General features: G+C 39.3%; 1 protein-coding gene across 1 annotated transcript; it reads right to left on the reverse strand.

Moving 5' to 3' along the window:
• Positions 1 to 928: 928 nt before the first annotated feature.
• Positions 929 to 14,001, reverse strand: LOC122413166 (uncharacterized). Its single transcript, XM_043423333.1, has 32 exons — positions 13,825 to 14,001; positions 12,475 to 12,571; positions 12,245 to 12,403; positions 11,972 to 12,153; positions 11,645 to 11,802; positions 11,409 to 11,550; positions 10,926 to 11,228; positions 10,616 to 10,834; positions 10,346 to 10,546; positions 9,591 to 9,675; positions 9,229 to 9,505; positions 8,944 to 9,145; positions 8,590 to 8,821; positions 8,392 to 8,507; positions 8,163 to 8,312; positions 7,794 to 7,971; positions 6,759 to 6,805; positions 5,532 to 5,631; positions 5,292 to 5,450; positions 4,994 to 5,172; positions 4,631 to 4,788; positions 4,412 to 4,553; positions 4,027 to 4,329; positions 3,691 to 3,912; positions 3,395 to 3,595; positions 2,969 to 3,053; positions 2,599 to 2,875; positions 2,278 to 2,479; positions 1,798 to 2,026; positions 1,559 to 1,674; positions 1,334 to 1,480; positions 929 to 1,240 (listed from the first exon to the last, which is right to left on the reverse strand). Exons 2-32 carry the CDS (start codon positions 12,557 to 12,559, stop codon positions 1,061 to 1,063), a joined length of 5,436 nt encoding a protein of 1,811 aa, XP_043279268.1. The 5' UTR covers positions 12,560 to 12,571; positions 13,825 to 14,001; the 3' UTR covers positions 929 to 1,060.
• Between the last annotated feature and the right edge of the window lie 267 nt (positions 14,002 to 14,268).

Below are 14,268 nucleotides of genomic sequence, written 5' to 3' on the forward strand. Positions count from 1 at the left end.
GTTCACGACGAACTGATGAAAAATTAAAAAAACAATCCAACGTTTCTCAACATAGATCTCTTTTCAAGATTGATTATGAGTTTCGAAGATTAGCAAGAGTAAAAGTAATCAATGCCCACCGAAGGTATAAAACACTGGCGTACGACTCAACGACCCAAGTTATTGGGTACTTTAAAAACACTGACGGGGGGCATCTCGTCACCGATCGCAATAGTTAAATTGACCCATAACCAGACCGCTTTGTGGAAAGTTGGACGTTAATAATTTTTATCATTTTTCAAATAAATTTGATCGAATGATTTATCAGAAGTGATGAGAACTCATAAATTGTACAGTGTGTGACAGTCATTGACTATAATCGTCGACTTATGGAGCCACGAAGATTGGTCTCAAGACACAGCTAACATTATAAGTTTGTCTGTTAATTGGATTAAAATAATCTATTGAAATATTAATGATTTGAACGGAATTTTCAGTTTTTTATTCACGTAAATTATAAATTTTTCAAACGTTTTTTTTGCAGAGTTTTGAAATATCGATTATCCCCTTGAATAGAAATTTGAATCTGAGGACACCGTGTATACAGAAGCACAAAAGGACGAGAATAATTCGCACAAGCGAGGGCAAAAGTTATACGTCATATCGTGCTGTTTAATGGGCTTTTAATACTGTTTTACGACTACGTCGGCGCAGAGTTTCTTTGTGAATCTCTCTCTGGAGAGCAAACCATACGTTTGACTTTTCAGCTGATGTTTTTTGCCTTTTTTCTCTAGCGGGGATGACTTGCTTCAAGACTACAAAAGCCGACTGCTCTTTTCATCGGATGTCACCCACTACCGAGTCGATTAAGACCGACTGAGCATTCTGGCGGAGCTTTCGAAGTGAAAAAGTACAAAAGCACATAAAAAAAGCCTTCAATCCATATCTGCACTGAAGAAATATTTACTAACATCCAAGATTCATTGCTATTCACAGCTCGACTGTTGCTTAGCTATGAAGGCGTTTTTCATCCTTGTCATTGAATATAAAAATGAAAAAAAAACGATCACTGATCGAAAAATCATTCGTCGTCCGATGGCGTCATCACGACTGTTGGACCAAATCCGAAGGCTGGTGTACTCGCTCTCGTGCTCGAATCCATTATTTCCAATGATTGTGTTCGTCTCCTCGCTGACTTGACGCTCGATTTTGCCTTGATTATCGACCTCGACTCCTCTATCAGTACGTCCTTGAATGACAACTAGGAAAGAGAAATTTCCTCGTGAAATCCAGCCACGAACTTCCAGGCGATGAAAATCCACCCGCAGGTGTCGAAGGTCTCTTTTGTACTCACATTTTCCTTATAAGAAGTGCAACAAATATGCCAGGCAAATTCCCAAAGTGCAAAGATCATGGAAAAAGCTACCCCGAGTCCAAGAACGAGGAAAACCCCACCTACGTGATCCAGAGTCAGTTTAGAGGCGGAGGCTGATTGATCACCCTTGAAAAAGTCATTTTTCATGAGGAAAAAACGAAAAACACTGTCAATCAACTCAATGTATGAAAGCTCCAAACTCACGTCACAAGCTCCACCATTATTTTTCTGCTCCCACCACTTTGTTTTGAGTTTGCGAAGGACTCCCTTCTCTGACAAATGCAGCACAGCATCACTGAACTTTTTTCTGTACTCTGCATCTGAAGAAATAGAAATTTCGACGTATCGTTTATCACCATGACTCAATGCTTTTCTTGAATCTCATCTTCCACACTTTTTCACTCCAGGATTATGAAATAATTCTATAATAAAAATGGACTTACTTTTGGGCATCGCGATTCCATAACCCTTGTTATCCAATAAGTCACCAATTTGAGTTAAATTACATTTTCTCTGCGTGATATACTCGATCGACGAAGATTCCATTAAAAAAGCATAATTTTGATTATTATCCAACGCCCTACTAACACCCTCATTGTTCGAAGAGGTCATCACGTCTGGATTGTTCTGCATGTACTCATGCATTTTCGCATACATCGGAGAATCGTTATTCTGGTATTGCAAAAAATAATTTATTAATGTATCATCGCAGCGTGTGTATTTCGTTGTACGCAAATGGATGCTATAAAGGTGTTTGAATCTGTCAGAGTAAAAACTTTCAAACTGCTCATTACATTCCAGCAATTTTTCATTTTGTTGAATTTTGAGAATAGAAAAAATGATAAAGAGTGCTTAAAGTAACGATTTGTAACGCGTTCCAATACGAATATTCATCGACGAATTGTCCGTTTTTTTATATTTACCGAGAAGAATTCCCACGTGGCGCCATTTTTTTTAGCACCATATTTGATCGCTCCGTTCATGTTGGCCAGATCCTGGGCCGACCTGATGATTTTCACGTTTGTTTCGACCACGAGAAACGCGGCGAGATTAGCCGTGTACGAAGAAATAATTAAGAGGGTGAAAAACCACCAAGACGAAGCCAAAGTTCTTGTTGATATGCCACTGTTTTTTAATTGACACGAATAAGTGAAGAGATATTAGAACGAATGTTGCGGAGAGAAGCTAAGATATTAAAAGGATCTGAGTTTTCCCGCGATTACACGAGATCAACGAGAACTTACATTGGCGCAATTTCAGATCCTTGCTGCATCAATGCTCCGGCCATGAACCAAAAAGAGTTTTTGAGCGTAAACTGGTTGTAGAGCTGCTCAGGCTCTCCGATGCAGGGGTAAGGATTCGTCCATTCTTTTGGGCTCATACGGCCGATGATGAACAGCAGAAAGGAGCAAACTACGTATGCGACCATCAAGTAGAGCCACACGTTGTTCGAGAAGGGCGAGAGAAACGAGAAGAGGCTCGGTGCTGCTTTTGTTGGCTTTCTATAAAGTATACTGATACCTGCAAAATTAACGATATCGTAAAGCACAAACAATTGTTAATCAGGTTAATTTAAACATTCGATAAAACATAAATAATTAGGTATTTTCGAACCTAAATTCATGAAAGGCATCGTAAAATCGACCAAATTTTCGCGCTTCGATGTAATGGTAAAATCCGTTATCGCCAAATCCGCTTCCTGCAAAAGCAAAACAATTTGCGGGCTCAATAATTTCAGTTATTTGACGGCTCGATGCTCGTGCTTCTTCGAAAATAGTGATCACTTTTTCCGGCTAGTCGGTAGCGTTATCAACGGAGTATCAACAAAAGAGTCGGGACCAATAGAATTCTTGCTTATCGACGGGAAACGTTGCCTTCGTATTTTACCGAGCTACCGGTGGTAGCAGCAGCGGTCAAATGATGTATAAAATATGCTAGAAAATCCAATTCGCAACAAAATCACAACGTTCCATGCACTCGTTCATTTTTCATAGCTAAAAAAAGTAAATAAATTCTGGCGTCTCTCGATATTAAACTCACCCCCCTCACAAGTTTACCGATCATGCCAGTCGCTCTTTTAGTGACATTATCGACGTCTCCATAGTCTTGGCATTCGATGAAAGTATAATTGAAATTCAAAATTTTGCTGATCTCGTGAATAATGTCAATGGCGAATCCTTCGTAACGGTCGTTGCCAGATTGTGGGAGTGCTGATTTAGTAAGCATGTTGTACGGGTCAACCTAAATAAATTAGACGACAGTAAAACATCAATTTTTCAACACAATATACGCCATTGGTTTTAGCCGATGGTTCGATTTTCAAGTATTTTGCGTACCAGTGCGATGAGAACTCTGAAAGTTTTATTATGCAAATCATCCTTTTCGGCGAGGGCTTTCAACCTTTCATTTGGCTCCCAATCAATGAACTGCTGCGTGCTATTGAAATACGCCATTGTTTGTAAACCGTCACGTTGCAAATTAACGACATCGAGCTTGAAATCTTCGCGTAATCCGTTGTGACTGAGTTTAACGACTCCGGTCACTCCTCTTATTTCAGTCTAAAAAGAAGAGCCAGGATCAACGACAACAGTGAACACATGACCTTACCAATGATTGACCTTTCGTCCATTATTTTTCCGTCGAAACAGCATCTCCTCGAATCTGTAACTCACGGTGCGAATGTAGTTGTTCAAAACAGTACCAAAATCCCAATAATCCGAACCATTGCACTTTAGTTTTTGGGCTTCACCGTTACGGAATTTCAGAGCTCGCTGCAATGCTGTTGAGAAAAGAATCACTGCGTCGTACATAAGAGCAGATGGAACCCGCAGTTGGCCAATGTCGTTGACTCTCACATCGTATAAAAATCGTTCGAAATTCAATCCCGGGGCCGCATATTCAAGGTCAATCAGACGAAACCCCGTCAAATTCACACCCGAATATTGATACGGTTCCAAATCAATCGTATGCAAGTCCTACCGAAACAAAGTGCACAGAAAAATCGAAAAGTTACCAATGACATCAGCTCTCGACGAATATTTTCCTTTTTCTTCTTACCAAATTTGTCACCATGATGCTATGACCGTCAGACATGAGACCAACTTGCTGACATTGTCGGAGTACGAGTTCGAGAATATTGTACGAGCAATCGATCACGAGATTTTCCACTTTCGTTTTTTTCACATCGAGCAGTACCTTTCTGTGGGAAAGGAAATGGAAAATTAGAGTGGGAATAAATGCTAGGCAAAGGTGGTTCCTCTGGGCCTTTCTACACACCTGAAATCTCTTCCTGCACCCAAGTGACGAATCGCCACAGTGTGGCTTTTAGGGTTGCCCCTTTTCAACAGTGCATCTATACCCACGAGGCTGTCAGAACTTTCGTACAATATTGTGAAAGCTTTCCATTGAAATTCTGTTATGACGTTTGCGAACAACTGCAATCAAACGGGCTCTCAAATTTGCGTTGATTCTCTTTTTACTACTTTGTCTCTTCCAATCGTATGAGAAACTTTTTATCAGTTTGTTCTACCTCACGTTACAGTTTTCAATCAGACCTTACGATTTCTCGTATTATCTGTCATTTTCAACCTCGTGAAAATCTTCAAGAGTTTCCTGTTGTAAGGGAAAAAGTTGAATTACCTTTCCGAGTATCTCAGTTTGAGGAAAAAAGTTAAAAGCTCTATTTCTCATCGGCTCGAGCTCCGGGTGCACAACGATATTCGGAATATCCGCTCCGTCGCACATGTTTTGCACGTGCGCAGATTTTTTTCCACTCGGCCCGAAGATTGCGGCTACTCCGGAGTCGAAAAGTTTGCATGCTGAAATACCATTGCGCGAGTCATTTTCATATTTGTGTTCAAGCCTACATGAAAACAAAATTCTCCTCCGAGCTGTCGCTTTTCGTTGGGCCTGAGAGGCCTTTTTTCGGTTCTTTTACCTGCGTCGTGGGTGGCAAACAGGTCGTCTTCAATATCGTACAATTCCTCATGAAAATACAGCTGCGCCAAGCAATTGTTGTTGCCTCTCGATTGATTGTGGAGCTTTACAGCTGCAGAGAATGCAGTCCGCAATGTATCGTTTTTCTCGCACAACAATCCTGGAAATTTAATTTCGCATTTCTTAGAAAAACGTATACAAATAAATACATTCGTATATTCGTAATTTGACAACTTCTTACCCAATTTTATGTTTTTAACAAATGCTCGTACTGATGTCACCGATGTGACAAACCATAAAAGAGTGAACCAATTTTTTTTTCGCATCTCTCGCTTGCTCGACTGGAAGTTTCAACACAATATCAATACTCGTCCACTTTTTGAACCGATTCGGATAAATTTGGCTCCAGTTATATCGACTTCGCGTTAGGTGACCCCGATTACCCCACCCCGATTGAGAAGAGCCCCCGCCTAGTGGTGGGGGCCGTCGAGAAGCTATTTCGCATACTTCTCCTGAACAAACATCGCATCGGACTCAGTTATTAGTTGTTCAGTTATCGTTTACAGTTTGTAGAAGGCGCACTGGAGAAAAAAAATTGCCCTGAGCCCGAACAGTGTTCATTCTCGAAAGATGAGAGCGGTTGAAAGGAGTTTTCTTGCTTTACGTGCGATTGTAATAAATTTCCAAATAAAGTTTATCCCTGTTGTGATGGTCCTTCGAGGAATGTGTTGTTGCAAAAAAAAAACATAATTTTTCATTTATGAATCAGTAAAGAAAATTGTCGTAGAGTTTGAAAAAAAAGTGCTGTCCATTAAACCGTATAATCAACAATAAGAAAGATATCGCTGTCTAGAATGGCATATTAAATGCTGTACTTTGAGAATAGTGTGCCATCGCACAATACATAAAATTTTTTTATTTTAACGAGAATACGAGATTAAACGAGAAACAAATGGCGGATAACGGGCTAGTTCGAGTTTCGTTTATGTAATTATTCTTTTCTTGTCTTTATGAGGGAGCTGGTCGGTTTGAACAGCGCACTTGGGACTCTATTTCTTTCGCTCTTGGGATGACAGCATGGAAGAGTTTAAACACTGGAAGCACGTAAAGATGTGGATATATTTAGACCGCGAAGCGTGGCAGCTTTAACGCGCTTTTCAATGTGACGTTCCGTTTTTTCATATGGAATATTGTCGACTAGACGCAACACTGGGAGAAATTTTTGTTTTATGGAGCTTTGAAACTCCAGTTACTTTCTTGACGAGCGTCCGACTGATGGCGTCAATCGAGCGCTCTTATTAGATGACTTGAAAGTTTAATTGTTGTCCAACATAGCGGTTGTTTCTCAGCTCTAACTGAAGTTATGGATGAAATTGTTTATTATAAACCGGAGGCCTGATGACGAAGGGATTAAAATCAATGATTGTGGTTAATGAACGCACGTTGACGAAATAATTTTCAAGTTTACCTTCCTCGCGAGCACAATTCGGATACAATTATCCTGAAACGTCACCACTCGGAAATACCAATAATCAAGCGATCAGTGATGTTTGAAGAATTACACTCGTTGAACTTGGGATAAGAAACGAAAGGCATTCGATCGTTTAAGGAGCGGGTAGTGTGTCGTGAGCGCGACGTTTTCGAAGTGCACGACTGGTCGTTCCGGAGTTATTCTTTGCTCCACCACTGCCACCTTTTTTCATTCTCGTCAACGCTTCGCTTCACATTTTTCTTTTATTTTTATTTTTTATTCCCGTTCGAATGTGTTCTATATTCCACTATACACGCGATGCCGAAAAAATTCCAACGCGAGAGGCCCATTTTTCCATTGCGTCGATTTACTCGCAATTTTTCAGCTCGGATCGTTCTTCAAATACGAAGAAATCATCGACGAAGCATCTTGACTAACCTCAATCACTTATCTGGCTCGTTATTTTTTGATTCCTTGCCATCGCTACCAAATTTTTTGCGTGTCTTTCACACTCGCTGGGAAATCCAGTTACTCATAGTTCCCAATCGATCTCGTATGCCATTCACCACTTTGACTATTCACTATTCTTTGGAAATGAACGTATTATACTTCTCCAATTCCGCCCCCATTCATCAGCACTTTGTACAACGAATTATGATTGAATTCTACAAAATTTTTTTATAACATCGCAATTAAATTTCCAAACCGCTGATAACAGAACCAAAAGGTTGACAAGTGACGGAAGAAATTCGTGATTCTGATAATTCTTTTGAATAATTGAAAGTTGAACATTATCGAACCTCATTTGTGGACCAATTTATTAAGAAAATTCAAATTTACAACTAGCTTTCTCACCACAATAATTTGGACTCGAGGTATTAAAAAAAACCCCTATTTTTTTCGAACCTTAAGGACGATCTTTCAGATAAGACTTATCGTTAATACTGTTGACACTCTTTTGGCTATAAGATTATAATTATTGACCAAAAAGAATAAATCAATCGGCATGAGGTTGAGATGGGACGAAACTTTATTCGTCTTTCGCTGCCGTTGTTATGACTGTTGGTACTGGTCCATAAGGTGGCGTACCACCTTCGGTACTGGCCTCAGTACCATGAGACGAAGATTTCCTTTGTCTCGCGGGTTTGACACTTCCTTTGCACTTCATTACGAATTTCATTTCATCCATGAATTCTTTCTTGAATGATAACTGAAAAAGCGAATATCAATTTTGGAGGGAATTCTTGAATTGGCTCGTAAAAATCGTTTGTCGAAACTCATCAACATGTCCAGCATTATTTAATTGAATACTTCGAAGATCCAGCCAGGAAAATTAACGATTATAGTTACTATTGAATATCCTTCAAGAACTAAAACCGATAACAATGATGGAAAACTCACTTTTTCTTTGTACGCGATAAGACCGACTTCGAATACTAACTCCCAGAGTGAAAATGGCACGGAGAGGGCAACACCGATTCCTAGTACGAGGAAAACACCTCCGACGTGGTTTAAAGTCAATTCCGAAGCAGCAGCCGATCCACCTTCCTCCTAATGACCGTTCGAAAATTCTCGTTCAATGAATTTCGAGTCTCTCTATTGCCAATGTCATTTGAAAATATATTCCAACCTTGCATTTACCACCTCCGCGTTTTTCTTCCCACCACTTCTTCTGGATTTGGGTAAGTGCTCCGGTCTCCTGAAGATGCAACGTCGCCGTATTAAATCTGTTTCTGTACTTGTAATCTGCAAAGACAGAAACAGATTGTCTTCAGATCAATTGCTTCTGTTGAAAGCGGGGAAGTGGGCTTTCAAAAGACCTACGAACTTTTTCGCATCGCAATACCGTAACCTTTCGCGTCTAAGAGTCCACCGACTTGTGTCAGGTCGCATTCTCTCTGCTCGATGTACTGAATCGACGAGGATTCCGAAAGAAACGCATATTTTTTGTCTGGATCGAGCACCCAATTTTTGCCCAGTTCATTGCTGTCGGGGAGGACTTCGTCCGCATGCTCCTCCATGTATTTATACATTTTTGCATAAGTCGAGTAGTTGGAGCCCTGCGATTGGGGGTAAATTTTTTTCATTAATCTCAAAATGAGTTTTGACGAAGCATAGATATCGATGCTTAAAAAAATACCAAAAGGGGAATCCCTGCAGCAAAACTTGGAGTAGGACTGACCTTGAAGAAATTGAAAGTCGAACCCCCTTTCTTGGCGCCATATTGAATTTCGCCATCCAAGTCGGCGAGGTCCTCGGCTGATTTGATGGTTTTAACGGGGGTTTCGACGACAAGAAAAGCCGCGAGATTCGCCGTGTAAGATGAAACGATAATGAGACAGAAAAACCACCAAGAAGCGGCGAAAATTCTCGTCGACATTCCACTTCAGGATAAACAACGAAAAATAAATAATGTGGTTACAGTATTCGATGGGGAGAACGATTAGAATAAAGATCGACGACTCACATCGGTGCGATTTCAGAACCCTGCTGCATAATGGCTCCAATTGTGAACCAGAATGAATTCTTCAGGGTAAATTGATTCTCCAATTGTTCTGGTTCTTCGATGCAAGGATAGGGATTATCCCATTCGGATGGACACATTCTTCCAATTACGAATAACAATAGCGAGCAAAACATGTAAGCGAGACTCAAGTAAAGCCAAACCTGATTGGAGAACGGCGACAGAAAAGAGAACAAATTGGGTGGTGCTTTTTTTGGTTTTTTGTAGAGGATACTTATTCCTGGAAAAACGAAGATTCCCAATGAGTACAGAATCTGTGGGACGAATCATTGAGCAAATTGATGGAAATAAAAGTATCTTCGTACCGAGATTTAAAAATGGCATCGTAAAGTCGACGGCACTTTCTCGCTCCGCAGTAATCGTCAAATCGGTTATGGCCAAATCTGCTTCCTGAAAATTTATTTCAGGATCCAATAGTTTCTACTAGTTTCGATAGTTTCAATGATCCAATAATTTTGGTTAATATTTACAATACTTTTGCTAAAAAGCATGGCAAATTATTTTTTAATCATTATCATCGATCAAAAATGATACTACGATTAATTTTAGGGAGGGGAAGGGAAACATTTTATTAAAAGTTTTCTTTTTGAATCTGAAAAAATCACGAAAGGGATGGTAGGAAAATCTAAATATGAAATAAGGAAGATGTTCCAAACCCACCCAAGCACTTTTACATGTTAAAGTGGTTGTATGGGTTTGGAACAATAAATACTAATAGAATGAATGATTACAGTAGCTAAGAATTTGAAATTTCGTTTATAAAAGCAAAATGTGTTTATTTTTACTTCTCCATTATTAAAATTAATCGTAATATAATTTTTTATCTACTTTTCATTCATTCATTAGAATTTCATTCAATTAAAAAATTTTTTTTTTTCGTTTTGTACCTTCCCTTTCCCTAAAATGAATCCCGGTATCATTTTTTATTGATAATAATGTTGAAAAAAATGCCAAGACCACTTTTAGCAAAACTAAGTACCATAAATATTCACCATGATTTTAATAGTTTTAATAAAAAAAAAATTGAGAAACAGCAATGGAGAAAAGCTAATGTACTTACACCCGCAATGATGGCACCCAACATTCCAGACCATGTGCCATCTTTTCTCTTGCTGCCATAATCAGGATCAGTTTCGATGAACGTGTAATTGAAGTGCAACAATTTGCTGAGCTCGTGGATTATTTCTATGGCATAACCCTCGTATCGATCATTGCCCACTTTCATTGCTGAAGATTCCTTCAGCATGTTATACGGTGGATTCTGAAAAGATAATATTTCAATATCGTCACTACTAAGAATTATTTGTTCACGATTCGTAGTGGTTTTTACCAGGGCAATGAGGATTCTGAAAGTCTTGTTTGACATGTCATCGTCTTCGACCGCTGCTACTGCATTTTCAGAGACTCGCCAACTGATTCCAGTCGAACTGTTGTAAATGCCAGTAGTTTTGGGGCCATCGGGAGTCAGTTGGTAAATGTCAAGCTTGAAATCGCTTCTCAGCCCGTTTGTTTGGAATTTCAGCAAGCCGGTCAATCCGTGCATCTCCGTCTATGCAGATGGATCAACGATCAATCTCCAATCACTAAATTTGCGGTGATTCTTCAACCAATCAAAAGAGAAGATCTTTTTTTTTACTTACGGTGCGCAAATAATTGCTCAAACTCGCGCCAAACTCCCAAGTTTCCAAATTGTCGCATGTCATTTTTTTAATGTCCCCGTCCAAAGCGTCCGTGGCTCGTTTAAAAGCTCTTGCGAAAAACTGTACGCTGTCGTAAATGAGGGCAGCCTCTGTGCTCAATTGTGACAAACTTTCCAATTTCATTTCCGATAAATAATCGTTGAATGTTCCTTCACAGTCCTCATTTTCTATGTCCACCAATCGCATTCCGGTGAAATTGACTCCGGAATATTGATAAGGTTCTAGATCGAGATTGTGGAGATCCTGCATAAATTAACAAACTTAACGAAAAAAGCGTGGAGCTCGGATCTTGAGATTCGTCAATTGGACTATTTTGCGATTCATCATTCCTCCATTACAATTTCTTTTGTCGTGTCATCAATATATTTGATTTTATTGAATATAATAAAACATGGCATTTGATATTCTGTAAAATCTACTAACCAAATTGCTGACAATGATTTGATGGCGATCGGACAAAATGCCCACTTGCTGTGCTTGTACGAGAACGTCGTTGAGGATTTCGTTGGAACAATCAAACACGATGTTCACGTCCGTCGAATGCTTCACTTCAAGCAGCACGTCCCTGTCGACACAAGTGATATTCAGAAACGGTTCATTCTTTCAGTTGGATTCTAATGAAGAAAAATCAACTCGAATTTTATTCGTTTTCGTTCCACCTGAAATCTGGCCCACTTCCCAAATGTCGAATGGTCACTGGATATCCCTTGGGATTCCATCTTTTGAGCAGTTCATTCGAACGAACAAGACCATCGTAATTGTCGTACAACACTGTGTACGATTTCCATTCATATTCGGTCACCAATCCCAGAAGAACCTTCGTCCGAATGAAAGAAATGTTTTTGAGTGTGGCTCGTAGAAAAATCGTAGAAAAATAAAAATCAGAGAATGAAAATTAGTCATCAGCTTCCACTTTCGTCGAGCTTATTTTCTTTCGTTTTCTGTATAATTATTTGTCATTAAATAAATATAGTCGAAGCTCGAACCATCGCAAGTCCATCGGCGTGAGGATAGAAGTTAAAATACTGCATTCTGCCTGGATCGACATCCAATCGTGCAACGATATTCGGCATGTCCACTGTGTCACATATGCTCTGCACGTGTTCGGCCGCGTTTTTATCGAAAGGTCCGAAAATTGCAACGACTCCCTTCCCGAGAAGAGTACAAACTGCGAATGCATAAAAATGATCCTTGATAAAGTGTTTCCCCGCAGTTGGATTACATGCAGCGACAGTTTTCGATTTTCCAGTTCGACGTACCGTGTTCGGAAACTTCGAAGGCATCGTTGACGACAGTATTAGTATCTGCGACGAGGTAAAAGTTGGCTAATTCCTCGTCCGTATGCCGCAATGTATTGACCGCATTTACCGAGAGTAAAAACGCTTGTTGACGGGGATCATCTTCTTCGAAGAGGCTCCCTAACAAAAATTTCCAATCAGTTAAATACCATTCGATTTCGAACTATCTTCAAAAACAATATCGCTCTTACCCAATTTAATCCTTTTGGAAAACCCCGGCACCAGTGGCAAAAATATCACAAAATAACAAAAGACGAAATAACATTTTTTCAGCATCTTACGATCATCCTAGAAAATATTTCAAATTACAAAACCCAAGGGAAAACCCACATTAAAAATACATTGGAAAACAATTTCAGTAGCTTCAATCCTTGAAACTATGACTAATATGCACAAACGAAAAACTACAGGGGAAGCCCGTCAAAAACTCTTCCAACGTTCTTTCGTTCAGTAGTCAAGCGTGACAGATTCTATTGACTATTTTCAAGAGCATTTCGTGTTTGTTGACACCGAAGAGAAATCTTTCGCAGAAACTGTTGCTTGCACATTCAGCAAAACATTGATAGCCCAAAAAGTGATTTCAAGTTTGACGTGGAATAGAAAACATTCGATGCTCCAAAATTTAGCACTTAAAGTGCATGTAAACATTTACTCAACTGCTCAACAATTCTACTGAGCATCTGCGAGTCAAACATGAAGGCTCGATCGACGAGGAAGATTTTATAATTGGAATGCAGTGCACCAGAAAATGCAGCGTGTTTATAGACCGCTTTGACACGCGAGACAAGCTCGAAACTCGTGAAAAAAATCATAGGAATCATCGGTGTATAAGCGAGGCTGGTAAAGTTGTTTTATGTTTCGAAAACGCCATTTGGCAGTTTCTATTTCCGGGCAAATGCTCAAACTTCCATTTTCAAATAATTTCAAACATTTTTCTTTTCCCCTGTCGTCTATTTGTTTAAAACGATTTGTTTGCATTAAGTGAATCTCCGTTGACATGGTGGAGTGGAAGGAACCCACGTAGACATATGCGATAGGCAGAGCTCATAACGATTCTGATATATTTAGACGGTATGCGTCGCGACGAGAACGTGCTTTTCGAGAGTGACATACTTTTGCTTCCCTCATTCAGCCTTGGGACCATCGTGAATTTTCAATACTCCAACTAATCGTGAATCCAGCAGCAAATATTTATAAATTTCGTTGAGCTTTTGCCAATCTTTAGCTGCCATATGTGCAAATATTTTTTCCACGAAATATTAACTTCCTTTAATAGCTCGGTTGATGCAATGTAAAGTAAATTTTTGAAAAATTGTGCTTTTCCAAATGAGTTTATTACCTGAACAATGAGTCTAGTCTCGACAAACTAATTCATTTGCTTGCTATTCCTCGGGACAAAATGAGCAAAGGATGAAAAGGAGTAACTCATATTCACCACTCATCATTTGAACAAACGAATCAATCATCAATCAATCCAGGCAAAATGGCCACTAATTATTGGGGATAAGATCAAACGTTTATGGGGATCAAGCCTGGCTTACCTAGATCAACTATTTCCGATTTAAAAGAGTGTTAGAATCACTCCACTAACGTTTTTTTTTTTTTTTTTATTATTTATTATCGAGAATATCAATCACTTGATAATTAAACTGAAAGTCAACTTTTATCTCCCTTCCGAGCATCAAGACTCGAAGTTTAAAGCTGCGATCCGTACGCAAGTCGTTATAGAAGTGCACCAGCTGCAGTTGCCGAGTTCTTTGCCCCCACCATCTCTACTGGCCTTTCCTCTTCATCATACTCTAGCATTATAGTTTTTTTTCTTACTTTGAAGATTTACAAAAAAAAAATTACATCATTTATAGGGAAATTTTTTGTTTGGAATCAATATTAGTTTTTATGTTTCGGGTTCAATGATTGCTTCGATTGAACTTTTTATTCTTCGTTATTCCCAAGATCGCTGCCATTTCTCAATTATTTTTCATATT

Source organism: Venturia canescens, chromosome 7, assembly GCF_019457755.1.
Source record: "Venturia canescens isolate UGA chromosome 7, ASM1945775v1, whole genome shotgun sequence".
Lineage (NCBI taxonomy): Eukaryota > Metazoa > Arthropoda > Insecta > Hymenoptera > Ichneumonidae > Venturia > Venturia canescens.